The sequence below is a fragment of the Ascidia mentula genome, chromosome 7, assembly GCF_947561715.1.
Source record: "Ascidia mentula chromosome 7, kaAscMent1.1, whole genome shotgun sequence".
Taxonomy (NCBI): Eukaryota; Metazoa; Chordata; class Ascidiacea; order Phlebobranchia; family Ascidiidae; genus Ascidia; species Ascidia mentula.
Window position 1 is genome coordinate 11984354 of NC_138572.1, and position 27343 is coordinate 12011696.

The 27343-nt window shown below is 34.5% G+C and overlaps 4 protein-coding genes across 9 annotated transcripts; all 4 read right to left on the reverse strand.

Moving 5' to 3' along the window:
• Nucleotides 1-28: 28 nt before the first annotated feature.
• LOC145907872 (uncharacterized) lies at nucleotides 29-11885 on the reverse strand. Of its 5 annotated transcripts, none has more exons than XM_082994965.1 (27): nucleotides 11720-11885; nucleotides 11049-11099; nucleotides 10909-10977; nucleotides 9746-9886; nucleotides 8947-9082; nucleotides 8690-8827; nucleotides 8380-8518; nucleotides 8186-8326; nucleotides 7712-7859; nucleotides 7552-7647; nucleotides 6380-6473; nucleotides 6011-6139; nucleotides 5495-5623; nucleotides 4878-5015; nucleotides 4428-4595; nucleotides 4318-4367; nucleotides 3832-3972; nucleotides 3596-3706; nucleotides 3415-3459; nucleotides 3306-3354; nucleotides 3197-3240; nucleotides 3062-3125; nucleotides 2602-2847; nucleotides 2436-2530; nucleotides 1542-1764; nucleotides 1261-1407; nucleotides 34-1095 (listed from the first exon to the last, which is right to left on the reverse strand). In XM_082994965.1, exons 2-27 carry the CDS (start codon nucleotides 11091-11093, stop codon nucleotides 914-916), a joined length of 3108 nt encoding a protein of 1035 aa, XP_082851091.1. In that variant the 5' UTR covers nucleotides 11094-11099; nucleotides 11720-11885; the 3' UTR covers nucleotides 34-913. The 5 variants fall into 5 exon arrangements, with proteins under 5 accessions (XP_082851096.1, XP_082851094.1, XP_082851091.1 ...); XM_082994967.1 differs by having other exon boundaries at nucleotides 11624-11885; XM_082994970.1 differs by having other exon boundaries at nucleotides 29-1086; nucleotides 7718-7859; nucleotides 11049-11885.
• Nucleotides 11886-13510: 1625 nt separating this feature from the next.
• Nucleotides 13511-18374, reverse strand: LOC145908087 (alkylglycerol monooxygenase-like). Of its 2 annotated transcripts, XM_082995267.1 has the most exons (11): nucleotides 18225-18374; nucleotides 17750-17877; nucleotides 16729-16883; nucleotides 16238-16341; nucleotides 16056-16167; nucleotides 15794-15910; nucleotides 15652-15737; nucleotides 14586-14720; nucleotides 14328-14527; nucleotides 14130-14236; nucleotides 13511-13950 (listed from the first exon to the last, which is right to left on the reverse strand). In XM_082995267.1, exons 1-11 carry the CDS (start codon nucleotides 18372-18374, stop codon nucleotides 13892-13894), a joined length of 1353 nt encoding a protein of 450 aa, XP_082851393.1. In that variant the 3' UTR covers nucleotides 13511-13891. The 2 variants fall into 2 exon arrangements, with proteins under 2 accessions (XP_082851393.1, XP_082851392.1); XM_082995266.1 differs by having other exon boundaries at nucleotides 13511-14236.
• Nucleotides 18375-18612: 238 nt separating this feature from the next.
• Nucleotides 18613-20123, reverse strand: LOC145908086 (target of rapamycin complex 2 subunit MAPKAP1-like). Its single transcript, XM_082995265.1, has one exon. It carries the CDS (start codon nucleotides 20098-20100, stop codon nucleotides 18631-18633), a length of 1470 nt encoding a protein of 489 aa, XP_082851391.1. The 5' UTR covers nucleotides 20101-20123; the 3' UTR covers nucleotides 18613-18630.
• On the reverse strand, nucleotides 20123-21166 carry LOC145908088 (uncharacterized). The gene has a single exon (XM_082995268.1). It carries the CDS (start codon nucleotides 21122-21124, stop codon nucleotides 20624-20626), a length of 501 nt encoding a protein of 166 aa, XP_082851394.1. The 5' UTR covers nucleotides 21125-21166; the 3' UTR covers nucleotides 20123-20623.
• Nucleotides 21167-27343: the final 6177 nt, after the last annotated feature.

The window sequence follows — 27343 nt, forward strand, 5'->3', positions numbered from 1 at the left end:
AATAATATATCACGAGATTGGTATATTTTCCATGCTACGACATATATTTATCAGATGTGTTTTACAATACAAGGTGGCATTGCAGTGAAAAAACCAAACGAGGCAGAGAATTCGCTTTGGTAATACGACATCAAACTGTGCTTCAAGTTGTCAGGTAAAATCTATAGAGGCAGTGGGAAGGAGATGCCGCTGGCTTCAGTTTTTTTTGCAGTAAATTGCGGCCGTACTATGGGAAAAGCTAGACAGGTCTACAAAAAGAAACAATGCAAACGAAAGGTGTGAGAACGTACTTGGTGAAGAAGACGGGGGAGATGTGAGCGTACAGGTGAACTTTTAACTTCGCATGCGGAGAAGGCAGTGAAGCGCACATCAAGCACCGTTTCAATAGAACGATAAAATACAAAAACAAAACAGTGTTTGGCTGAACGTAAACGAGACCGTTGTGACGTCACTTTCAGCAGGAAGTAAAAACGTGGCATTAGGACAATGGCATGATTTGGTTGGAAAGAAAACAAGCGTTCAATCGACATGGATCGAAGTTTGTCACAACAATGAGTACGAAGATGTTGAACGTAGCAGTCAAATCTTTCGGGACACTTATCACAATCCAAGCACGATAACAAAACTTTTCAGCGGGCGCGTCGGTGTTTTTTTTTTGGGGGGGGGGGGGGAGAAAAACGAATTCCACCCTAACTGATTTTTTGTTAGTATTGAATTGTAACAATATATGTGAACGCCAGAAGCAATGGAGGTTCTAAAAAATAGCAGCTAAATAATTGGTGCAAGAGAACATGTATCGCAAATGTGAAAAATAAAAGAGCAAAAAGAAATTAGCACGATGGACCATAAGGAAACGCAAGACAAAGCACACATATTTGCACGAACGATGAACTTATGACGGAAAGACGTGAATTCAACGTTTGACGTTGTCAAGTTCACGCACTTGCGATATGACGTCATTTAGTTGGTTAGAGTCTTGTATATTGTCAAGACGGAAAGTAAACGGGGAGTCGGAGGATTCATTTTGAAGAATATTTGCTGCTTTTGTTGCAACATCCAGTGAAGGAAAAAGTAAATAAATGTCGTCTTTTTCATCTATAAAAATCACAAGTTTATGTTTGTAGTTTTGCAAGCTTTTCTTTTTAACAGACACGACCAACCTTGCAATTGCATTAAGGTTACAAACATACTTGTATGCTGCATTGCCTTAACATATATGTGATTCCATGCTTTTTAATTTAAAAATTCATCATTATATACCTGTATCGTCTTTGCTTGATCCAAATTGAACTATTTTTGCATCATATTTTGCGGCAAACTTATTCAGTGAGGGACAATGTATTCCATCTTCATGGTTTCTTACCATCAGTGGGTAAACACTTCTACCAATATCAATCAACCCTTCACCTAATAACAACAAATATTGTAAAGCATAAAAAGTCACCACCAATTGCTATTTTTTATTACAAAACATTTTCTATTCTTGCAGAGCAATTGTAAAATATATATGATACACTTTGTGGTTTTGCCCATGGTGATACCTTTTTCTTGTGAGTTTATTAAATTTCTTGATTGATTGTTGGCAACCACATTTGATCCACGAGTTTCTTGGGGTTTACCTCCTTCATTTACAGCAGCCACATGGAATGGGTGAGGAGGGGGCTGCATGGGTAGATGAGGGTGAACATATCCATGGGGCATAGGGGAATACACCATTGGTGGGTTGAAATGTAAGTGACCATGTACTTGTTGGGGATAGGAGTTCTGTGAGAATAAAATTAAAAGTTACAAAAATCAGATGACAAGCCTTCGGAGAAATAAGACATAATAAAATTTAGTTTAGTTTTTAAAAAAACGCTCTTCTAAAAATCAATTGCTATCATTGGCAGTAACTAACTTGTCTATTCGTAATGTGTGTCAGGAATGAGGCAAGTGCATGTTTTTTTTGCAGTGCAACTTTGCAGTTGTTTTAAATCAGGAACATTGTATTGCTATTTACTCCTGTAGCTCAGTTGGTAGAGCATTGGGCCTGGTTAGCCCAGGGTCATGAGTTCAAACCTCACAGAGAGCTTGATTTTTCAAATCTTGCTCCGACTTGTGAAAACAACATGGCTGATCCAGCAGGGCTGCAATGCCTGGGCTTCCCAGCCTGTAAACCTAATGATCGCGATATGATAGCTGTGATCGCCAAGCAAGGACTTGCAGTGGGGCAATCCTGCCAAACATGCCTTTGCATGAAATATTACTGCGTTGTATTGTTATTTGCTTTAGAATTTGCTAACGTCCGTTTACTGATGATGATCGCAAAATACAAGGAAACCATCAGTTTTCTAAGCATACCATTGTACATCTTATTTCATAATTCTGCAAATGCCTCTTTTGTGTCCATTAACTAAAAAGCTGTCATAAAATTGAAGTTAGAACTGAGAATATACCTGGTACGTTTGCATTGGGGTAGTGTTGTTGGGAACAACATAATACACTGGTTGAGATGGAGAAGGAACGTAATTGTAATTCATAACTCCACCTGCTATGCAAGAAATATGATCATAAGTTTATCACAAATTTCAATCAAAGTTATCTGGAATTTTAACAATTTACCTGATTGTGTGTAGAAGTCGGATACTTGGCCAGAAATTGGGTTGATCATTTCATGTCCATGGGGATTCTTTGAAGGAAATGATGCTTGGCTTATTAAATGTTGTGAAGAGTTTAAGATGGGATGGGTTGCTACCCCAGCATGACAAGTGTTCGAGAAATTTTTTGATTTTGCGATATTAGTTTCACTAGTTGAATAAAAAGCACCATCATGACCCATGTGTAATGTTGTCACCGCACTTGTTGAGTCTGGAAAAAAGAAGTGGGAAAATTAAGATAAAAATCATCATTAGTTGTCATTATTAGTTACTGCAGAAAATAGAAATAAAGTTTTGTTCTATTGCACTGTTGGTTCAAAATCATGTATAATCTATTAAACTCAAACAATTTAAAAATTACACTACAGAAAAAATAATTCAAAAGAAATTATCCAACAGATAAAATAACCAATGTATAAACACACTTTGTTGAAGGTCACCAACATTCTGTTTGTTTGTGGACATAGTGGCATCTGACTGCATGGTGCTCTAAAACCATAAGTATAAGTACAAGTACAAACAAATTAGTGAAATCAAATGTAATGCATCAGCACACATACTTGTGAAACTTTTTGAGTAGGATGATGAGTGGCTGTTGGTGAACCTGAGAATTTAAAAATGCTAATAATACCACAATTTTGTCATATTATGTTATAAATGTAACCTTACTAGGCAATGAAGATTGTTTCCCATTGTTGATTGGAGAGGTGTTTTCATACTGAAATAAATTATATTATTCAAACTATTTAATTACAATTATGTCAAAACTTTAATTTACCTTCATCTCTGGATTTTTGTCATTGCAAGTAGCATCCACGCTTGTCTGAAATAAATAAAAAAATAGTTTAAGAGTATTTGCATAGTTGATTTTTTTTCTTTGGTTGAAATTAGACAAACACATGTAACTAAGAACATACTACATGTAAAGCAAGGTTCAAAAATGAAAATATTTTTTCTACCATTTCAGTTTTATTTGAATTTAAATGTAGTGACTTGATTGCTTCAGTGGCTTCCTGCACACAACTTGATGTTGACGTTTTGTCTAAATCAACATTTTCACCAGCTGGCACCTGGGAAACAAAATATTTTGAGTAAAACAAACACAGACAACAGTGTTTGCTTCACCTGCAAACTTTCTTATTAGTAATTTACTAAATTCTTTTATTTCAATAGATAAAAAGATTGCATCACATACTACTTGTGCAGGAGCAGATGGATAATACAATAAATGTACAGGAGCTTGTTGGTATTGAGGATAGACAGCTGGATGATAGACATGTTGGACTGGAGTGTTATTGTTACTGTTTCCCATGTTCGTCTCTCCAGGCATTTGGTTCTGTGTCGGTGAAACAATAAGTCAAAATCCAAACCATTTTCATCTGTGGTTTTACATGTTTTTTTCTTTCCAAAACCATTTTATTGTTTATAATTTTAAAACGCATCTCCATTCACTATCACACTACTTTTTCAACAATGCAAAAACAAACTATTAATTTGCCATATTTTGTTTCAACATTAATCCCAAACAACAACTTAATATAATAATAATAAATAAAGTATTATGACCAATTTTGGTCTCACCAAAAGGGGGTTACCCAACTCTAACATTGATCATGTATGATAAAAAGTAAGTTTTCTTGATATTTTGGTAGGTTAGATGAAAGTGTATGGGGATGTTTACCTGTCCAACTTTTGCAATAGGAGGTTGTTGTGGTGGAACATCTGCCGTGTCTACAATAAAAATAACATTGTTGCTTAACAACCTACAACACCCTGAATTTGTTAAATCACCTGGAGCAGAGTTGATGATCGTGTAGGATTGCACGCCAGGTTGTGAGGTGTTGTATGGGTGTGGTTGAGGATACTGTACTGGAACAGGACGAGTTGGATATGCTGGGATGTTTGCAACATCAGATGGGTACAAGATTGGAAAACCCTCCAAATTAACATAGGGATGACCTATATAAAAAACAACAATAATAAACATGAGGTGAATAAACATGAACATCAGATGTTATTTTTGTCAATTAAGTCAAAAGCACAACAGCAAATCATGTTTGCCAACACAAAAAAATGGTTCTGCTCCTAAACTATCAATTTTTGGAATAACAATAAAACACACACATTTCTACATACATGTTGACAGAAGAGCCTGAAGGGTTAGAAAAATAACAACAAGTTTTGACATTGGTGAAAACTTTCCACATGAACCCACACGACAGAAATGACAAATAGTTGTACCTGTGGTTGGATGGGTTAACAAAGTACCAGGCTTAATTGTAAAACCATCAGGTACAGCAATCACAAGCTGCTTTTCAGACAATTCTACCACATGACAAGAAGAGAAACCTTCAAGAAAATTTTGGCACGAAAGGGATTCTGATAATAGAAGAAAATACAGTAAAGAAAGAGTAAAGAAATTAGGAAAGAAAGAAAGGACATCGACACCCATGCAATAAATACATAAATTTACATGCATGTTACCGGTTTCAATTGAAGGGTTGAAAAATAACAAAATAAACCATTATAATATTTTCAAGAAATACTGGTTAGGTTAGTAGTTCCCAAACTTTTTTGCATCTGCTGCATTTGAAAAATTTCTTCACACTTGCAATGCACCAAGTATGTTATTTATTATACAAAGTGAGTAAATGTAGAAATTTAAGAGAGATTGTGCAACATTTTATGGGTAGTTTGTCTCTGCACAGTCACAAATTATTATTTTAAAAAATCTTAAAAAACTGAAAACAATGCATCAGGGGTTCGTCATGCAGTCTTGGAATAACTGGTTTGGGAATTTTCTATTTTTAATATATGTAGTATTAGTCAAATATGAAACTTGTTTGATGGATTCATACCCATGTTAGAATAAATGGGTCTTGATGGTTGATTAGGAGGTTGGTGGTTTGCCATCTCATTCCATTCTTCTGGTGTTGAGCCATTTTGGGGTTGCTCAACAAATACTGAAGATGTACTACTTGACAAACCTGCAATTCACAAAAACACCATCACATATCAGTAAGGCCATTCCAAATGGTGACAGAAATGTCAAAAAGATAATAATATCAAAACACACCTTACCATTAGTACAAAACTGATTTAAAGGTTAACTGTAGTGATGCAATAGCTGGATGTACAAAGTGTTTTTTTTTATTGCAATTGTTGATTACTAACTATATTTTTACCCCAAATATTTACTTTTATAGCAACAAAATATACATGTTAACTTCCCACTATCTTTACTGAGCATGCAGGAAATAACCAAATAAACTTTAACGGTGTTAAGGTTTTGTTTTATCATCTATCATATTCTGGTCAAACCCAATAGCTGCCACACATATAAAAAATGGGAACAAGTGATGCAAAAGACTTACTTCCACCATCATTATTGCTTTGTCTCGACAAAACTGTAATTCCTGAAAAACTACTTGACTTTGCATTTAATCCATTTGTGTCGGGAAAAACTGGGATGGACTGTTTTTGACCTGGTAAGCTTCCAAGATCTATACGAAGTAAGATCAATTAATTAATTTGAAGAACAACATTCTTAGCTAACTTAATCATCATTTTTATGAACTATACTTCAGTTCACAAATTAATTGGCTCTGTAAAGTGCTGCTGCATGCAATGTTAAGATTGTGTTTGAGTTTTGACCCTAATTCTACAGTACTCTGAGTATGCATTATATACACTTTTACATTCCTACATACATCTGCACAAAAACACATATCTTTTATTTTTACCAGTGCTGCTCCATGGTCTTTTCTTCCACTGCGCCAAAATTCGCTCTTTGTCTTTACTTCTTGGTTCTTTCTGGAAACGCTGATCATCAGGGAGCTTTGTTAAAAAAACAACAACAAAAGTGAAGAAATTAAAAACTAATAAGTTATTTTTGACGTACCAAGTTATTTGTGTTTTACTAACCTTCACAAACTGTCACATTAAAATTAAGTTCGTTGCAATGTGATGGTAACTAGTAGCAACATACTGAATTGAGAAGGAAATGTTAAAATGCAATGGAGTTGGATGAATAAGCATAATGCTGTTAAAGTAACTTCGTGTTTGGTTTAACTATTAAATGATGTTTTTGTCCAATGATTAGAACTAATTTGATTAGCAAACATTTGTTTGCTAAACTACAGAATTAATTTGTTTCTTTGACGTGTGTTTGGGTAGTTATTGTTAAGAGTTAGGCATAATTGTATGGTGTACATTGCTCATTATATGCATGCTTAATGAATTTTTAAATTTACAAAAAATTGTTTAAATGAGACAGCCATCAAAATTGACAGCAAGAAGATGTTGTTATGCAAACTTAAGTTTTTATCATAAGCAGATCAACATTGCATCAACAAACACTCTTTATTTATGACAATTTCAAAAATCAAATATAAAAGCATATCTATTTTTTTGAAATAATGAGCATTTGCAAAACCCATTGCAAAATCAAGTTTACAAAAGGGTCAGTCAGATGATAGAGAACACTAATTTTTAAATTTAGCAAGGTTGCAAAAATTGAATATTTAAATGTCCTGAAGGCTTAATACTTTCAGAAACTTAAGTCTTCGAAAATCTGTCTGAATATTTGACTTTAATGTACCTAAAATTGTACTGACTCCTGACGCTTTAAATAACATTTTATTAGACCACCTTTTTTTATGCATCAAGTCATCAGAAAAATACAAAATTCACATATTAGTTGGGCAATGAGAGAAGATCAACTGCTTAATGATTTCATCAATTGTTATTGGGAATACTAGTATTCTACACACAAATGATACTGGTAAACCTGATGGAATTGTTAAAACATATATATCTTGAAAACATTCTTTCAAGTAGTTGCCTCGGGAAATGTGCAATAAACTAGGTCAGTAATCACTGTTTTAATATGTTAGTATTCGGTAAACACACTGACCTGCTGGAAAATTCGGGCTCTTATCTTCTCATAGTTATTTTCACGTTCTTCAAATGACCTTTGTTTCTTTGATTTCCAATTTTCCCTCGCCAATTTCTATGCAAAAAAATCAAGAGATTTTCAAAATTAATGGAAAGTCTTTTTTAAGGAAATCTCTTACATTGACTGTATTATTTTCAAGTGAATTTGAGTGATCAAGACTTTGACAGTTTTGCATTCGCTTCAATATAGACCGTCTTCTCATATCCTCCTGTGCAGCATTGAGTTCATTTGCACTTAGTATGTGTTCACTGAACTTGATGTCCGGTCTGTACATAACACACTGTGTTGTAACCACAAATTCAAGCTCAACTTAAGAGATGGAATGTATAGTAAGGTAAGGTTCCAAATTTGTTAAACTAAGAATATTGTTTTGGACAGATTAGATCTACTAACGAGTCAACAGCAACTTCAGCAAAATCTAAAAATAAGTGCCGTATTTTTTATGAAAAAACGTGATTTAGTAACCAGCAATCTATATTGTTGCACACAACAACAAACTTCAAGCTAAATGACCAAAAACTACATTCTAAATATTTCATAAAAACATATAATTGTGCAAATATTTTAAAAATTTGAACAAAAACGAACTTACAATCTTGTTTGCTTTGTTTTGTTAATTATTACAGACGTTCCTTTGGCATCAATGTTATGATCCATTCCAAAATAAGCAGCAACACGATGAACGAGCATTCTGTGATAAGATGTCATCTCGGGAAAACGCATAAACTCTATTCTGTAATGGAAATATGTCAAAGCCAAACCAGTACTATGACATAAAACACTCACTGTTTGCTGTTGACAAATTTGACCATATCATATTCAAGTTTTAGTAAAATGCTTCTATCTCGTGGATTGCTCTGCAAAGCCTTTACCAGAAACTCATGAACGTCGACACCCATTGAATCCAAACATTCACTGCCAGTATCTATGAACAATCAGATTGATTACTTCCAAGGTTACTCTTTCAGACCTTTTTTTGGACATACTTTTTTTTATTCTGTGGTAGTTGTACCACACATTTTGTTTTTGCAATAGTAAATTTCTAAAATATTTATGTTACATCCTCAACAAAAATTAAAACCATATATTCAAATACCTTTTTGATTTGTGCCGGTGATATTGGTACTGCTTTCAGAAGTATTGGTTTGTTTGTTGTGTGATGAACTCATTCGATCACGACTTGCTTGCTTTTGTAATCTTGGTGGTTTTTCCGCTTCCCTTCGTCTCACTGATCCTTAAAAAGGGGCAGAAAGTTTTAACGAAAGGCATAAAAAACATAAAGAATATATTTTTGAACACCATATTTTATGCATGCCATGTATTACAAATCTTCAGGGGTAAAGTTTGTCAAACCTGTATCGGTTGAAACACCGTTAACAACAGGAACCAGGGAATCTTCACAAGTTTCATCATTATTGTTGTTGTGAACGGTCATTAGTTGCTGTCGACTGTTTTGCCGAATCACATGACAGCAAGTCTCTCTTAAAGCCTAAAAACATTAAAAATGAAAAATATTTTGAAAAACTTAAAACATTGGGTATATTATAATGTGATAGAATTGGAAGCATTTTAGCATAATTAATTTTATTAGGACAACAAATGTTTGTGGCAACTGGCATGCAAATTATACATGTTTTTCACACAAACATAATTTACAAAAATAATAAGCAAGGACCAACCAACTTTAGTGTCAGAAATATTAGGTTATGGCAGATGTAAGAAATCATGACAGTAATATAATATAGAGATCACATATGGCAAGAATAATATTGATCAGGTCATTTCTATTCATTCATCATCCACAACATTTGGACAAGGAATATTGATATTAAAGGTTTGTGTACACAGATAATGTTAAACAGCCACAAATAAAAATATTTGTTCTAATATTCACATTTTGGTATTTATACAGCAACAGGTTACCAAGTAAAATTTTTAGTCAATTAACTGCAAGTGAAATATATGCTGTAACAAAAGCTTCATACCAATTTTGACCCCTTAGTCATTGTCTTGCCCACTATTTCTAGTTAATTATTTATGTATTATCAGCTCAAACGGAGTCAATGTTTTTTCTGCGATTTAACTTTAATACCACTTCATTTTATAATTTCTTTAAATCTGTTGCCATATAACGAAACAGAAATACACCAACCTCCTCTTGAGTGATGGCAACTGGAGATGGGAAAATGTTGTTATCAACATAAATAAAATCTACATTGTTTTCATCTCTTGGTTCGTTACATTCGTCTCCATGAAATGCATTCCCACGTTGAAGTGTTTTCTTTTTTCTTGTCTAAATGCAAAATCAACCAAGCATTTCAAACCATGTTCATTGGGCTTTGATATTCATGAGACTGTGTTTTAAGTGAGCTTGGTATAACTCAGTATTTTGTTAATTACCACCATGTTATTTAAAACCAAGGACATCTTATTATTAACATCATTGTAAGTGTTGCAGTCAATAGAAATGCCGCCAAATATGGGTAATTGTATTAGCCTTCTGACGTAGGCAAGCTAACAATGGGGGATTGGATAATGAATAAAGGGAATGCACTTTGACGTGCAACCCCACAAGCAAAGAAAAACTGCACCAACTCCCACTGGAACCCAATTGCAACACATAAAAGTGAGCTATGCACACACATGATTCCCATGGCAATCGGTGGTTTTGACAGTATACACAGCCAAGTTTCTGGTTGGAGAGCATTCCATTTGTTACATGCACATCATTGCAGAATACACTTGTTTTACAAATCCTAAACCACCTTAAACTATTAAGGACACAGTAAGCTGAATCTTCAAAAATACATACAACAAAAACACAAAACAACAAAAAATGCTTTATAATTGTATAAACTTTACAAACATATGCAAAAATAACAAAACAAACAGGTAGAAAAATGAATAATACCAATATTTTGTGTTATTGTTGTTACTTTAAAAATAGAGCATATATAACTTTTTATATCTTTGTTAGCTATAATGTGTATACGCAAAATACTATTACACATGATTTTTGTGCAATACTACACAAAAAACATAAATCCCTACCTGCTAGATTTTGCAGAAAACTGTCTTTTCATCACATGATAAAAAACTATCATTTACGGCAACCACAGTTTGTTATATTGAAACTACACACAATTTCCCCACAATATGTGAAATAGTCTAGTTACAGGTATTGCAGTGGCAGATATTGTTTCACTAACTAACCAAATCATTAGGAACTTGATCAAATCTTTTAAACTCCATACAACTTCTCAATGATGCAACACTAGTTTAGCATAATTTGAAAAAAATAAAATGAACAACTACCTTGGCACCAAGCGGAGAATCTGGTGAAGTTTTACCACAAACTTTTTCTTGATTTGTTCTCAGAGTTATCTGCATAATAAATATTTAATTTGGATAAAAACTTACACATACAGATTATTCTAATTATGTCACATATGTACCTCACTATCCAAGGTGTTTACATCTGATGTGATATGTTTTTCCATTGTTTACTATTAAAAACAAAAAAATATTATTAAACAATTTAGTAAGTTTGTAACTTGGAGAATTTTTTGGCAAATGCTGAGTGCATGGATAATACAATCTGATATAAGTACAATATTATAATCCTGATTGAAAGAAAGATAAATTTTTTATCAGTAATCCGCATAAAAACAATTAGCTAATGCATTAACATACAATAAACATCAGTTTGTCTGTGCAATCGGTGTTTGGCGAAAAACAAATCCTTTGCACAAATTACAAGCTTTCCAATGTGGATTTTTCTAAATGGAATCTTAAAATATTTAGGTCATTATATTTATTTCCTTTCAGATTACTTTCTGATAAAAATGTTATGACAACTCGTTCCTATTTGATTGTTTAAACAATGCAAGTATAAATCGTTTCAGCCAATTTGGAATACTAAAAACTACAACTGTAGTTCCAAAAATGACCATCCATCCTTGGCCGATACCTGAGACAGGTCTAAACCATACAAGTATAGCCAAGTGTACTAGCACACAGCCACACATACCGAAACCAGTAAATGCACAAGCACACGGGACATCGGCATTGATAATAAGTACTGTCAATGTTGCAAAACAAAGCGGACACGCCGTCCGTCCGTCACCTGTATGTGTTAACGTGTATATGTCTGTTGTGTAAAAAAACACAAACAAGATAAAAAAAATCCGACTTGACAAAATCCGTTATGACCAACAACACCAGAACACAAGGTCTATATCCTACAGCTGAATTTCATTTCCAATAGGATTACGTAAACGTCACGACGACATCTTTTGAACACGAAATAAACTAAGCCAGGGTCAGGACGAAACATGTTGTGCTCGTACACTATTCGCAAGGTGGCGCATTCATGTGATTGAGACTTGAAAGAAAGGACCTGGGTTCCGAAGTTTTTTACCAGCTGAGAAACTGCAGGAATTCATACCGATATTCGTGGTCCTTTTTCAAGAGTTCGCTTCGCTATGTGATTTTCATGAATGTTTGCAAGAAACCGACTTCACTGGTTTTATATTTTTTTTCATTAATGTGCGCGTTCGTCTAAATTGCAGCCCACATAGAGAAAGTAAATGCTGTAGCCTATATCTAAATAAAACTAATGGTCGCATTCTTTCTTATCAACTTGATTTTTATGATTAACATCCCTACATCAAAACCACTATTTCGGACTCACGACCCTGGTCAATGGTCGATTCCAGTGTAATTTGACTTTAACCTTATATTTCTTCCACATTCCTGGAAGTGTCGTTGATCTAGGCAAAGACGACAAATGTAGCCGGAAAAATATTATGAGACATATCGAAACGTCGCATAAAACAATAAGATGGTTATGTACAAATTTACGAAATATACATACCAATTCGTTGCCATCATTGCGAATAATTTGATAAGGATTATCACAATATGGAGCCCGTGTTAAAAGTGCCCTTGTGATCATGTGATCGATGCTAACCATAAAAAAACTGAAGCACTAACCATGAACAATCGATACTAAAAAACATCGAAAATAGCCTACATGTATTCGCGCCAATATATGTTTATTGGAAGATCTGAATGTCGGGTTAATTTCGTTAAACCTTTGCACCCAGGTGCAAATATATTGACACAGCAACCATTTCTGGGAGCTAATACAATTTAATACCACTGACAAAATCTTTGGGGCCCGAAAAATTCGGCGTGCGATACCTACAGTTTGGGAAACTCTGTGTCAGAGCAACAAACAATAAAAATGGGTAGCCAACCGACATCTTCCGTTAATTAAAAAATATCCGAAACAAGGAAAAATGTTGCAGCCATCTACTACTAGCGACCTATGCCAAACACCACTTCGAATGGGGTAGAGAAAAAACGGATTTATTGGACATATACTAATATGCTACAGCAATATATCCCCCAGTGATATCAGGAGTGTTTCCACTCCTACTGCGGTCCTTACGGTGATCTTTTCGAAACCTGACAACAACTCTTTGGTAAACTTTAACTGAGGGATTTTAGAAGTCTCTCCTAGGAATTAAAATTTTTGAAAACCAATTGAGTTCTAAATCCGAGTCTCACATTTTTTCGATCCATTTCTGTTTCTGGATATCTGTGATCCGAGAGTATGTTCATAAGTAGTTTTTTTATGCACTATGCCGCACACTTCTTTTTAAATTTAATCATGTATTTTGTTTGAGTCGTTCAAAAATATGTTGTGTGCTGGTTAATTAAATTTTGGCGTCAAAATGTGGTTTCTATCTCGTTAGGTTCATTAACTATTAGAGGTCGATATCACAAAAAAATAATACTCCTTTTTTGTGGGTTTAATTACGCTACAATCGTCAGTTTGTTTTTCGGTTGCCATGTTCTTGGTGTTGTTTTTCAGAAGCAATAAAACACAAACAATAAAGGTTTTTATGATATTTTTTATTGCTGCAAAATGTAGTTTCATAATTTAAAATACATACATACCAACAGTGAAACAAATTACTTATTGAAAGATTAAGTAACTGAACAGCATACAAGTAAAACATGATTTCACTATTGGTCATGATCAATAGCAATAGTGGGCATATGTATGTATTATTAATCATGCACAAATAGGAAGCAAAGCATATGCTGTTTACATGTGACACACCAATAAAATAATAACTCACGCTTGTTTTCTATTTGCTTTGATGACTTGCAGTACTAGAAATAAAAGTCAGGGTGTAGTTTTACCACAGCACAATGATATTGAATGATTTAAAAAAAAAACACCTACATTTCAACTTTGTTGAAGGCTAAAAATCATATTATTTGATCAACTTTGCACCAGTAATAACCATGTTCCAACATAAAACAAAATAGCACACAGAAAGCCTGGCATAATATAAATGAAGAAATAAACTGATTGAATAAAATTAAAGAAAATCAATAAATACAGTGATCAGAATATATCGTTGTTCAAAACATTTACAACTCTTTTTTGGTGTTAGTAGCAAACATTTTTATCACCCATAATACTGCTGAAATAATGTAAAGTACTTCAAGATAGTCACCAAAGTATGTAGGCAATTCATGCAACTCTTCAACTTGTTCTTTTAGTCCATGCATGATCACTGCACTTGCAACACACCGGACAAACTCAAATTTCTCAGCAAATGGCCTTAATTATAAATATCACCATTGTTGTTATTATTATGTCACAACAAATTGCAATTAGTATTAATAAATGGTAATTTCAATATTCAACATACTTTTTGTCAAACAAGGTACTGATGCAAGCAAGGGATCCCAGAAAAAAGAGAACATCGAACACAACCATTTGACTTGGAATGCTGTGTCTTAATGCCAGCATCTTATCATAAATGGGTACCAATGAAAAGTAGTGTATAAATCCATATATCAAAACCCAGTTATCTATTTTCGGGTTGTAACGTTGAATAGGATTTTCCACCTACAAAATAAAAATAATCAACATCTCTTGAAAAAACTTGAAAAGTACTCTCAGTAACCTGTGGCAATTCAGATGGATTTCCCAAACGTGGTTTCCCAGGACTCCAACCAGGTCCCTTAACAAGAACACAAACTTTGTTCCACAAACCATCAATTTTCCAAGCCCGAACCAACAAATCCCTGTATGCTGCCAGCTGCAAAGAAAACAGTTTTATTACAACCAAAAGTCCATAAATTGTTAAATAGAGTTTAAACAGTGAAGTACAATATTTTCTACTATGTAATCAAATGCACTTAACATTTAAGGTACTGACCAGTACACTTAGGTTTAAAACTTAATATAATCTTGAGGGTCAGGAGTCTAACAGGAACCCTTCTTTGTAAAGAAACTGCTCATTGTATTTGAACAGTAGGTTTATTGGCTTCACAGGCCAGACATTGCAACCCAAGTGGATCAGCCACTTTTTCCTGATACAGATAAAGTTAGCCTGCAATGCCCGGGCTGCGAAACTTGTAACCATAATGTTAGAAAACAAAGACAAGTCAAAATATGATAGCTATAAATGCCGAGCAAGCAACTGCCCAGTGGGGCGATCCTGACAATACTGTGATTGCATGAAACATTGCTTGTTTTCAAACATAGGAATTTTTTATAGACCTTTTCCTTTTAAAAAATTCTGGATTTGCCAACATGCCAAAGGGGGGTTTGACAGCAAAATATTTGATTATTGATAACACTATCTAACCCTCATCTGGTTTGCACTGTTTGTCAACATTATCCTAAACTGCATACTTATGTTATAAGTAATAATCAAAAGTAAAACACCCATTGGTTATATTTAAAACTGTTTATGATTGTAAATTTGCATAGTAAGGATCCGGGCAACCAGAAATAATAAAAAATTACTCACGGGCCAACCAATGTCAGTATAAGTTGACAAAGATTGTTTTCACTACAGTTTTCACTTACCTATTTACATTTTATTGCCATTTAAATCTTTTATTTCAGGTCTTCTTATGCTATAAGTCGCTACCCAATTTTGGAAACCTAATGCAATTTTGGGGTCGCAGAGACATGGAAACCCTAATCGATATCGAGTTGCTTAACAAGTTATTTTTTCTCACTTGAATATAGATGGGATTAAAAGTGTTGATGTTGTGAACAAGTCCATAGGCAATTTTTTCATTCCTTTCCTCTGCAGCAAATGTTCCTGTGCGATGATGGAGTTGATCATGTCTCAGAGTGATAAAATTTTATTATACCCACCAAATATTCGATCCCATATAATTAATGTTCCAGCATAATTTTTGTCAATACAATATGGGTTTCGACCATGATGGACTCTGTGGTGACTTGGTGTGTTTAAAATGTATTCAAATGGACCTGGGCAAACATATGTACTGTTTAGCATAAACTTTGTGTTCCAACAAGGCACGTTTAGCAATCCTTTTCAAAATATGATTTCTTTTTTGCATTGTTGGAAATGCTGTAATCTTAAAAAACAAGTACTTAAAACGCAAAAACCTACCTAAGTTATCAATCAATTCGGTATGTATCCAAAACTGGTATAGAATATTTAGCTGATTGTGAACCAAGTGGACAGATGGTGGAACCAAGAGAGCGTTTGGAAGATAAAACCACTGTAACAATAACAAATATTAAATCTTAAAAATATATCTAAATGTCAGTTGGATTTGTTGCATAACCTACCAGTGAACAATATTGCTGAATAGTGGATTGTCTTAAAGCTGTGGTAAGATTATAATCTTCTGAACTATGATGTGTTTGGTGTGATGCCCAAAATATATTTATTTCTACAAAACAAGAGTTATTTTGATGGCTCAGTGAATTCTGTCATCATTATTGCAAAATAATATTTGTTGCTTAGCTTAAAATATGGCAGAAGCAAAATTATTTTGGGAAAATTAATCATAATTGCAATATTCTCTATTTTTTGTAAGTGTGCCTAATTAGTTTCATCTGTTTTCATAAATTTATTTCATATAAATTAATCAGTTTTTGTATAAATTTCTTAGCATTGATAGAAAACGTGATATTCAGTTGGTACTGCTTTAAATTCAAACAATTAGGAAAAGAAATCAAGGCACAGATACAAACTCACTAACATTATTTCAGCCACAAACAGAAATTACATGGCACACTGCAACCAAGATGCAACTAAGTGTTACATGGTTATTAACCATGGGCAGCTCTGTGGAACCAGTAGTAAAGAAAATCCATTCCAACAAATGCAATAAACCAAGTTAAGTTTGAATTCCATTCCAAGTCTGCCAATCTCCAGTGATCATACACATAAATATACAGAGTGATTTCTATGGAACGTTTTGTCAAAACCCTGAAGAAATACATAAAAAATAGACAATGCTGTTTTATTCATATTTTTGTAACATTAGAAGCAAATGTTTTTCAATGTTTAACACAAACAATTACTACTCTCAATAATTGATTTTATACATGTTGTTTAGGAAACATATTTTGACCTATTATATGTTTCAGAAAAGTTTGTTTGCAGGCATTTTATTCTGAACCTCACAACATCACAACATTTTGTTTCTATTGAGCAAAAAATGTCACAAAATGAGCAAAGTGCAAGAGGATGCTTATATTTTTTGACTTATCATTAAATTATGTCACATAACTTGGTACATTATTTTAGAGTTAAGTGTGACAATATACCAAAAGTACATAGTTAAACCCTCACATTGTGATTTGTTTCAATAGGGTAAACAATTTAGTTAAATTAATTTCATAACAAACAACAAATCATGGTTTTGTTTAGGAATGGGTTCTTTGTGCTGAAATTACATTTTTGTAACTGTTACCTCACATCACAACAATTTATGCGTCACTATGTTTACTATTCAGACTAATTTTCACAGCTGCATTTTTGTAGTAATTTTTGATAAAGTGAACTATAGATTATTTTTTGGTTGAGCTTGCGACATTGACAAAAACAACTGCATACACCAAACATATTTTTATTTTGTGGCCCCGAACAATATTATAATATCTTAATTATAAACTGAACCATTACATTTACCAAAACACTCATTTCAAACGAATATATAAAAAAATATCTGTATTAAAAGTGTATGTAAACAGGGCACCAAATACATGCTATATTTCTTGTGGAGATTATTGTAACAAATGTGTTATACACCATTTATGTCATTTATGCTTTGTGTTTTAAATACCCAGTACCTTGTAATTCTGGATATAACCCCAGCACTTAAATTTCCAAGAGCATCATTGCCTCGTAAGATTCTTCTGCCTTTCCACAAACCAATTAGAAGCTCAATAACAATCAAGGATACGAAACATGGAAGTGCCTAAAAAATTGAAAACAATTTAAAGAGAAATACTAACAGTTGAAATTTAAGTGCTACAGTTGAGCTTGTGTGATGTTTTGATACAGATTTTGTGTTTTCATGTTTTAAAAAAATGGTGATGTGATGCCTATATATGCAAAATATATTATTCAACTGTTTTACAATAAACTAGCTGGGACCGACAAGAAGCATGTTGCTTAAAAAATATGATGATGTTGCTTGCATAAAGACAGTGTTAACTGGGGGTAGATTTCATTACTAGAGATGGCACATTCGGCTACCGAAAAAACTAAAACTTTGCACATTAAAAAATCTCAAGGTACATCAATACACATTACGTTACTCACTGCATCTGTGTAATTTGGAACTTTACTGATATCTTTAAATCTTGTGTCCGATGGCCCAAGAAAATAAAACAATGACCTAAAACTCTCTACAATTCCAGGTCTGTAGGAGTTTTCATGAGATACGAGCAGGCTTTGAGTAGAATAGTTCATGCTGATATTTACCTGCTTTCTTGAAAAACTATTGCATAAAATAAAGAAAATATAGAGATGTCCTTTTTATGTCCTAAGAAAATTATTTGGTAAATTCGCAATAAAATAAAACATTTAATGTCACCTAAATTGTTAAAATTTTTCAAATACATCAAAATCGAATTAAAGTTTTACTAGGGTGAATTTCACATACAAACTAAATATTAGAGCAAAACTGCATGCAAATGTCATGTACCAGTTTATAAACAAAATACTGTTAAGATGTCAAACGGTTTGAAAAATGCACAGACTGCCCCTTGGTATTGGTTTTAGTTTCAACTTTGGGTGGAGATAGATTGGTTGCCCGACTCCTGGCACTGTGTTCACGCAACATGTAAAATTCCATGCAGGTGGTGCTGTCTAGTGTTTGTTCCTCATCCACAGTCACACCGGGTTTGTCCATATATTCTAATATGTAATTACCAGTATACTTATTACCTTTCCTGCGCTTTATTGCTTTTTTCAATATTTCACCCATCGTAACTGACAAATTTTCAACTTGAATTAATGAAAATCCTGCATAGTCATTTACTCGCACAAACACACTTTCTCGAAATTTTCCATCGTCTGACGCACTTTCGCCAACCTGGTGTTTCTCCACTAAAGCAAGGGTAGGAAAACTGAACTTGTTAATGGGTTCATTGCTTTCCAGAGATGGAAAGCCATAATCCACTTCACCATCATCTTCTGCAATATGCAAGGAATATCCTTGCACATCTATTCGCTTTAAACAGGGTGACAGATTTGCTGCAAAATACTGCCAACATGACAGACCAATAAGATCAACAATTTTTGCACCTGTGGAAAGTATAACAACTGTCATAGGTTTTACTGGTGCTGTTTCCCCATATAACCAAATAAACATATTAATTTTTTGAGTGGGCATTGAAGCCTCGTGTCCCCTACCATCAAACTTTGAATATTCTTTAAAAGGATTGCGAGCAATGCTCACCGTTTCACTTAGCTGCTTTGATAAAGTAGAAATAACTTCAGTCTTTTTTGTTTGATTAGCTGAGCCCTTGTCTAAGTTCGGTTCATTAACATCAAATCCAGTTCGTGTTACCATGACATTGGCTTTGACAGGAACAGATTTTTCTGTCAATTGAATTTCTTTGCCAGAAAACAAATGATTGATTTTGTCATCTGACAAAATCTCATTACTTTCACAATTATTCTCTGTATTCTTTTCAACATTCTTTCCATCCAAAACTTCTTCTGTACTTAATTTATCCTTTTTTGCAAACATAGCATCCAAATCCTCACTCATGAATCTTTCAGGCAAATCTTTCCAATGTACAGTTTTAATTTTCACACGGTTTTGGCGTTCTTTGCGAATTCGTTCCAACTTCTGAGCTGTGTTTGACCTCCTCCGAATTCCAAAATCCCAACCAGAAGTAATATCAGGTGAGGGTGCCAATGGCACAAATTGACCTTCATCTGCACCACAACTTCCTATTTCTGATAACTTTTTAGATGTTGATAAGCCAGAAGTTTTTCCATAAGACCCCGACAGCTTTTGTTTGACGGAGGTGAGGTTGTAAATCTCCTTCATTCGGTTACAGTGCTCTTCTAATGTGAGTAAATCATTGTCTTGAATAACCATTTCACACATACCAGTATCATCACTTGTTATAAATGAGTGTTGAATGTGAGACAACAGCCAATCAGGGTCATCCACCATAGCCATTATAATATCTACTTCCTAAACGTCTGCAGATTTGATCATAATGAATTTCAAAAAAATAAAGCACATAACATGAAATTATTTGGCCTGTCAGTTATGACAAAACCACCGTCAAACAACTTTTATTGCATGTCACCACATAAATAGGGTATTTAAAAAACTTGTTTTTCTGTTTTATATTCCACATGTAACAAACCAACACCGTTCTTCACAATTATTTAAATTAAAGCCTGGCATTTACTTATTTTAGCAAATTACATTGGTGGCCTTTATGAGTAGGGGCTTAAAATGAACAGTATCTGTAAAAATTTATGCAAGAAGATTGTGAAACATTACATTTAAAACCAAACAACAACATGTTTTTCTTTACAATCAACAATCATTAATTCAACAATTGTTCCTGTTAGTCCACATGCACAAAGCAACACAGTAACACCCTGTTTAAAATAATCTTTGGATGCCACTGCCACATTCCTTCAAATGATACTTTATTTTATATTCAACCGATCAAATCGAACACAAAATTTTATCTTTTTTTTCGACCGCCGCCACCACCTTTACTTTTAATCGCATTTAGACTCGCTTCTTTTCCTGCCTGTGCTCTTGCTTCTTTTTCTTTTTTTTCTCCTTCTCTCTTGCGAGCCGCCTCCTCCCTTTGCTTCCGAATAATTGCCAGTCTAGCTAAATCAGAACGTGCCTCTTCAGTCTTTCCTTCAGCGTGCAGTTGCTGGTAACGTCTTGCTGATTCCTGTCGCGCTAATTCTTCCTTTTCTCTGCGCGAAAGTTCAACCGGCTTTTCCACAATTTCATCAAGTTCATTAACCTTTTTAGTCTTTTGTGCAAGGCGGTTAGGATTTTCGATTTCTATTACTGGACGCTTTTGTTCTTGCTCTTCTTCCTCCTCCTCAGATGAAGATTCATCTTTTTTGGCAGATCTTCTTTGTTCTTCCTGTTTTCTTTGTGTTTCCAGTTCTTCGGCATTAGTAAATTGACGAGATCTTCCTTTGAGATTTTTCTTATATGGCATTGTGACAATTTGTTCTATTTAAACCTAGTTTGTAAAACAAAAATAAAGTCCTGAAGTTGTGTAATATAAAGTAGAAACATAAAAATGTAGGTATATCTATGAATTGTCACTTAATGATAAATCAAAACTATTTAAATTGGATGCCAAATTAACCAAGCTTCTGATCTAACAAAAGTAGAGAACAGCAAAAACACATTTTAACAGGTAATGAAGCAATTGTCTACCAGTGACAGATTTTCAGAAACAGGGAGTATCTGAACAAACTTATATTTATAACTAACATTTATAACTATAACTAAATTGATGCTGTTGACACACACAGAGCGTGAGCAGTATCGTCAAAGTCAACGGCTGGGTGGGGTAATTAATGGACATTTTACATAAACATTGCAAAGTCTTGAATTATCTTGTTTTGTGTTGGGTAAGGTAAAACCTTATGCACCACTTCTGTGATCACAAAAACATGAATTAATCCATCACAACTTTGTTAGCAGTGAGCTTCAGACAGATGTACACACGGTTTCGACTTACAAGGTCTCCTTCAGTGCAGCTGGTGATTGTGGCACTGGAATAGCTTTTCAACTAGCAGGCACAGAGATTTTTACTTTGTGGTACCTTTCCGTCAATGTCAATCTGCTAAGAACCCAACTGGGTACAAACAACATAGCAGAAATGAACCATTGTGGAGACCTTATAGGTCAAAACACTATGCACTATTGTCTGCAGCTCTCAATGATTTTTATGTCTCTTGTGCATTTTTTCATTAGCAGGCAAATTTTTACTGTCCAATAATTACCCCATCAATTTGGATAATTAATGGACACATGTGGTATAAATGTTGGACAGTGTCCTAAACTTGCCAATTTAATAATGCAATTCTACAATTGTACTGTTGATGCTTTAACAAAAACAGGTTTACAACCCTTTCTCAGCAATGAAAAATGAAAGCTTGTTCCTGCTATTCTATAACTTTGTTGGTTTTAGTGTATATTTGTCAGGCATTCTCATTGAGGTTATATTAACAGTTGTAAACTAAAACCACTATTTCTACTCAGTTTGCAAAACAAACCCCTTTCTGTTTACAACATACTAAGATTGATGCAAGCACAGTATTCCAACTGACTTTCATGCTCTCAAAGAATATACAAAAGACCAGTAATTTTTCAGACGTTTGGGGGGCAAAAGTGCTTTGACCACGACGATAACATACACGACTAAATAATGCATATCTTTTGCGGGTTCGCGAACTTTGCGTGCATTACTAATAAACATTACATTACACAAGCTTTTTTTATTACGTATAATATTTCTTATTTTATATTTGTTAAATTACTTCACCTTGCCAAAATCACAAACACGCATCAAGGCACCAATCAACGTTGTAACAATATTTAGTAACTGATCACATGAGAAATTAAATGGCATGGTTAACAAATGCATTGCAACGCTCAGCTCATGGGAACCATAACGCTGTTCCTGGTCTATCGGTAAACTACCACTTTAAAGAATACAACTTCAGACTGCGTGTTCCTTTGTACATTAAGCACTGCCAGCCGATGACACCCTCTGTTTCTTCAATAATTGTCCTCCCTGAAATAGTTGCGATTTTTACGATAGTAGTAAATCAGTCAGAAAATTTTTGTTGTAAATTGCGTTTAAGAATGGTTTTATCATAAGTTTTATTTCACTAATCTACGCTCCAGTTGTGCAATGAATTAATCAGGAAACATGCGTGCTGCTACAGTTGGCAATTACAATGAAACGAAGTTAAGAGTATAAGGCAAGAAGTCACCGGATATATTGGAGTGAGCATGTTGTCACTATTGCGCTTGCGCAAGCGCACTTGGCCAGGCGTTTGTCATGTTTACGTAGGCAGAATAGTTCTTCAACTTTATTGGTCGCGCCCACCAGTCAATATATGCAATTTTGCACCAATCCTCGAAATACCATTTTAGCTGAACTGGATCTAGAATCCGCGATTTTGAGCAAAAATCACAATTTTCAAACAATTTCCATTTTTTCCCATTTCGCGAATGTATAAATTAGAGCAGTTACTAGCATCGTAAAAGGTTAACCCCCCGTGTTGTATCTGGGCAAGTTTCAGCTTGATTGAAACACCACCGTCATTTGAGCGAAATGGAAATTGGCTAAAACCGAAATTATTTTACGCATCAGTGAACACGACTTCAGACGATTGCGTTCACGTAAATTCTGCATTAACTCGTGAAAAAAACAAAAAAGAACACCTATAAACTGTGAAGTATGGCATAAATATAGTGACAAGTTTGACAACAAATTTTAAAATGTTCCGAACCGAGAAACTTTTTTAAACTCGCCTCAAATTTAGCCAAGCGCATGTGGAACAACATGTTAGTGTTTATTTTTCACACCGGTAGCTCGTATGCCAACGAAATAACTTTCACTCCGACAAAGCGCCATGTGACATGCAGCGTATCCGATCAACCTAAACAAGTGCGCATTCAATGCGACAACTTTGACGACATATTTGAAAATGTTCCGAACCGAGGAATTTTTTTACACTCGCCTCAAATGTAGCCAAGAGCATATGAAACAACATGTTAGTTCTTATATTTTACACCGGTTGCTCGTATTCCAACGAAATAGCTTTCAGTCCGACAGGGGGCCATGTGACATGCAGCTGAGATCAACCTAAATAACAATTGCGCATTCAATGCGACAATTCCGACGACATGTTTGAAAATCTTCAGAACCGAGGAATTTTTTTTAAACTTGCCTCAAATGTAGCCAAGAGCATATAGAACAACCTACAAGTGCTTATTTTTTACCCGGTAGCTCGTATGCCAACGAAATAACTTTCAGTCCGACAGGGGGCCATGTGACATGCAGATGAGATCAACCTAAACAAGTGCACATTCAATGCGACAAGTTTGACAACAAATTTGAAAATGTTCCGAACCGAGGAAATTTTTTAACCTCCGTTTAGTCCCACCACCATTTTTGATACCCTCTTCACACATCTTGCCGTCAGTCCGTGTCGTGGTTGGACTTGTGTTCGCTTTGTGACAGACCACGTGGTAAAACGTATCGCTCATTGACACAGAATGTTGCTAAGACTCACACATATCACACAGTTGGATGGTTAACGTCAAAAACTGTAATTAAGTTGATCCTGGATAGGTTTGGATTTCTGACAAGTATTTTTGCAAGAGAAGTGCTTGGTGGAAAAACGTTCAAAAATTGTCGCAGGGCATTCGATGGTTTATTTTTTAATGATAAATTACGTGAACACGTCTTTGTTCCAATTTTGTTTAATAGGCATTTTGTGGTGTTGTGGTTTGATAGCTCCAGTAACCAACTTGTACTGTATGACTCCGCTGTAGGTCCACAGACATATTTATTGAGTTTAATCCGTAAATCCTTCGTCCCGATTTTGCGCTCTTTTACTGGTTGTAATGTCTTAGTAAAACTTGGCTCAATAGTAACCCAGGAAGACCGGACAAGCTGTGGTTTGTGTGTTTGTTACGCGGTGGAAACGATAACTAGAAACATGATGCGTTTACCAGTAAAACAATTTAGCGCCTCAGAGTACCGAGTTTGGATTGTGTATGTATTAGTGCAGGACTTGCTTCCTTGTATTGATGTTATTAAGTCGTGGATAGAAAAAAACAACTTTGTCTTGTCAAGTCTTCCGAATATCTTTAATAATTGTTGGTTTAACTCTGTGTTGCAAGCAGTTAGAAGATGTTTGTTTGATGTGGTTCATGTTGTCGATGGTACTGGGAGTGACTTTAAAGTATAAGAATTGCTAAATTTGTTTGTTGCCATCGCGGGTAATCAGGTAGAAAACTCCTTGTATTTGCAGTTGGTTAAAGATGTTTGTGCGCACCTTGGTTGGACGTTAGGCCAGCAACAGGATCCCAACGAGTTTTTAATGCTTATCGACTTTACATTAATTTTAACAACTTGTGAGTTAAATTTTTCGTTTAATTACAAAACATCCACCATTTGCAAGTCTTGTGGCAACTAGGAGAAATTTGAAAATCAACAACCTGTATTGAATTTGCCTCTGTTCGATGATATCCCCGACAAAAACAATCTCAGTGCTTATTGTGATGCTCAATTTCGCAGCGTTGCTCGGGGCCGTTGTGCGCATTGCAATTCATAAACACAAAAAGCTGTATTAACTGAGCTTATTGAAACGACGGACATTGGATTTTACAGAAATTTAGACGGAAATTAAAAGCACAAAACGAGTAGTTCCTGATAAAATGTTTTTAGGCTCGTGTCTGTTGTCGTAAGTTGGAACTGGGGTTAATTTTGGTCACTACGTAGCTTACAAGTTTTCGGAATATGGAGTAACTGAGTTTAATGATGACATTGTAAGACATGTAACTTGCGCGAAGGAGAAAATATTGACCGGAAGTTGTTTTTTTTGTATAAAAATTTAAAACCTGAAAACTGACCCATTCTGCCTCAACCAGTTACCGTTATTCGCAGAAAGCGATGCCGTTTTAATGAATCAGCAGCAAAGTCAAGTGATTGCATCATTTATAAAAACATATCTTTTAAACACAAGGTTGACGGCAGTGATGAGTTTGTTTCAGATTTTAACTTATTGGGCAACTTTTAACTTATTGGGTCATTGCCTCCGCAAGAGATGTATGAGTTTGTTTTAAGGCAACTTACAGCGTCCCTGTCCAAATCGTTTCACATTGGGAAATATAGAACCGACTGTTTCCGCATTTGTCTGTACTACCGCCAAAACAAAAATCGCTTACAAAACTTTAACATAAATTTCGTTTCGGAAAAGTTGTCACAAAATGTGATTGAAAACCTATTGCGATTGGTACATCATTTTTTCGGTCAAAATCGCGTACGACAACGGCTTATTGGATGTCAAGTCTTTAGGGAATCGTATAGCGGAATTGAGTTGAAACAGGATACAGTTGTCCAAGAAAGCATGTTGCCGCTGTCAAATAAAAAGGAATTGGAAGCTAATTTGTTTTTAAAGGAAGTGTTGCACTTTGAAGCTATCACATATTACGTTGTAAAGGTCTTTAATGTAACTTATGCTAAGGCTTCGAATGACTTTGGTTTCAAGGCAACGTCTTACATGCAATAATGAACAACATTGCGTAATTTTTCAGAGAGATGACTTCATTGCTTACATCAGTTCTTTTCTTCATTTGGACGGTTTGTGTCTAAATATTGTTTTATCTGTAAAATAAAACCAGCGGCATGTTGTTCCATTTACTCTTAGCTACCGGTGTAAAAAATAAGCACTAACATGCTGTTCCACATGCTCTTGGCTGCATTTGAGGCGAGTTTAAAAAAATTCTTCGGTTCGGAACATTTTCAAAAAAAAACAAAAACAAATTTGTTGTCAAACTTGTCACTGTATTTGTGGCTTATAGGTGTTCAAAAATTGAAATTATATAAATATAGATATTGTTTTAAAACTATTGCTGACTTTGTTGATTTAAATATTTGTTTTTATAACTCATTTTTCATTTTGTCACGAGTTAATGCAGAATTTATGTGAACGCAATCGTCTGAAGTCGTGTTCATTAATGCGTAAAATAATTTCGGTTTTAGTCAATTTCTATTTCGCCGAAATGACAGTGGTCTGTAAACTGTAGTTCGATACTTTTTTGCCTTTCACTGATAAGACCTTTCAAAAAACTTTTTCCAAACTAGTAAAAATTGCTTGTTTTGGGGAATAGTTGCAAATGAAATACTCACGGCCCAATTATAAGGTGTAAGAGTTAGATTTTTGGTGTGTAACACACCAATGTAATGTGTGGTCAGGGAAAAATTTCAGTTCTTGCCCATTGATAGTTGTTTTTATGTAACAGCCCATCAAAATATCGCATTTTTTCTCAAATATGGTGAAAAATCCAAAAGATATTTCTCTGAACTTTGTTTATATCTAACTTACTTGTGAGGAATTTTTTGTGTGCAAGTGTGGTGCTGACACCATTTGTAGTGCTGCAATATGCATTATGCAGACATCTATTTGCAATAATATGTCAAAACCTGTTTAAAAGTTTCTCAAATTTTTAAAAAATTGTTGCTATGCCATTCAGGCAAACCATCTATACATCCGAAATACTCAACATTTACATTCATAATACTGAGGCTTGATTTTTATTCAAAGTAGCTCAAATTTTACCAAATGGAGTACTACAAGTGTGCTTAAATGGAAAATTTTAACTTAACTGATAGCATGTGTAGTTT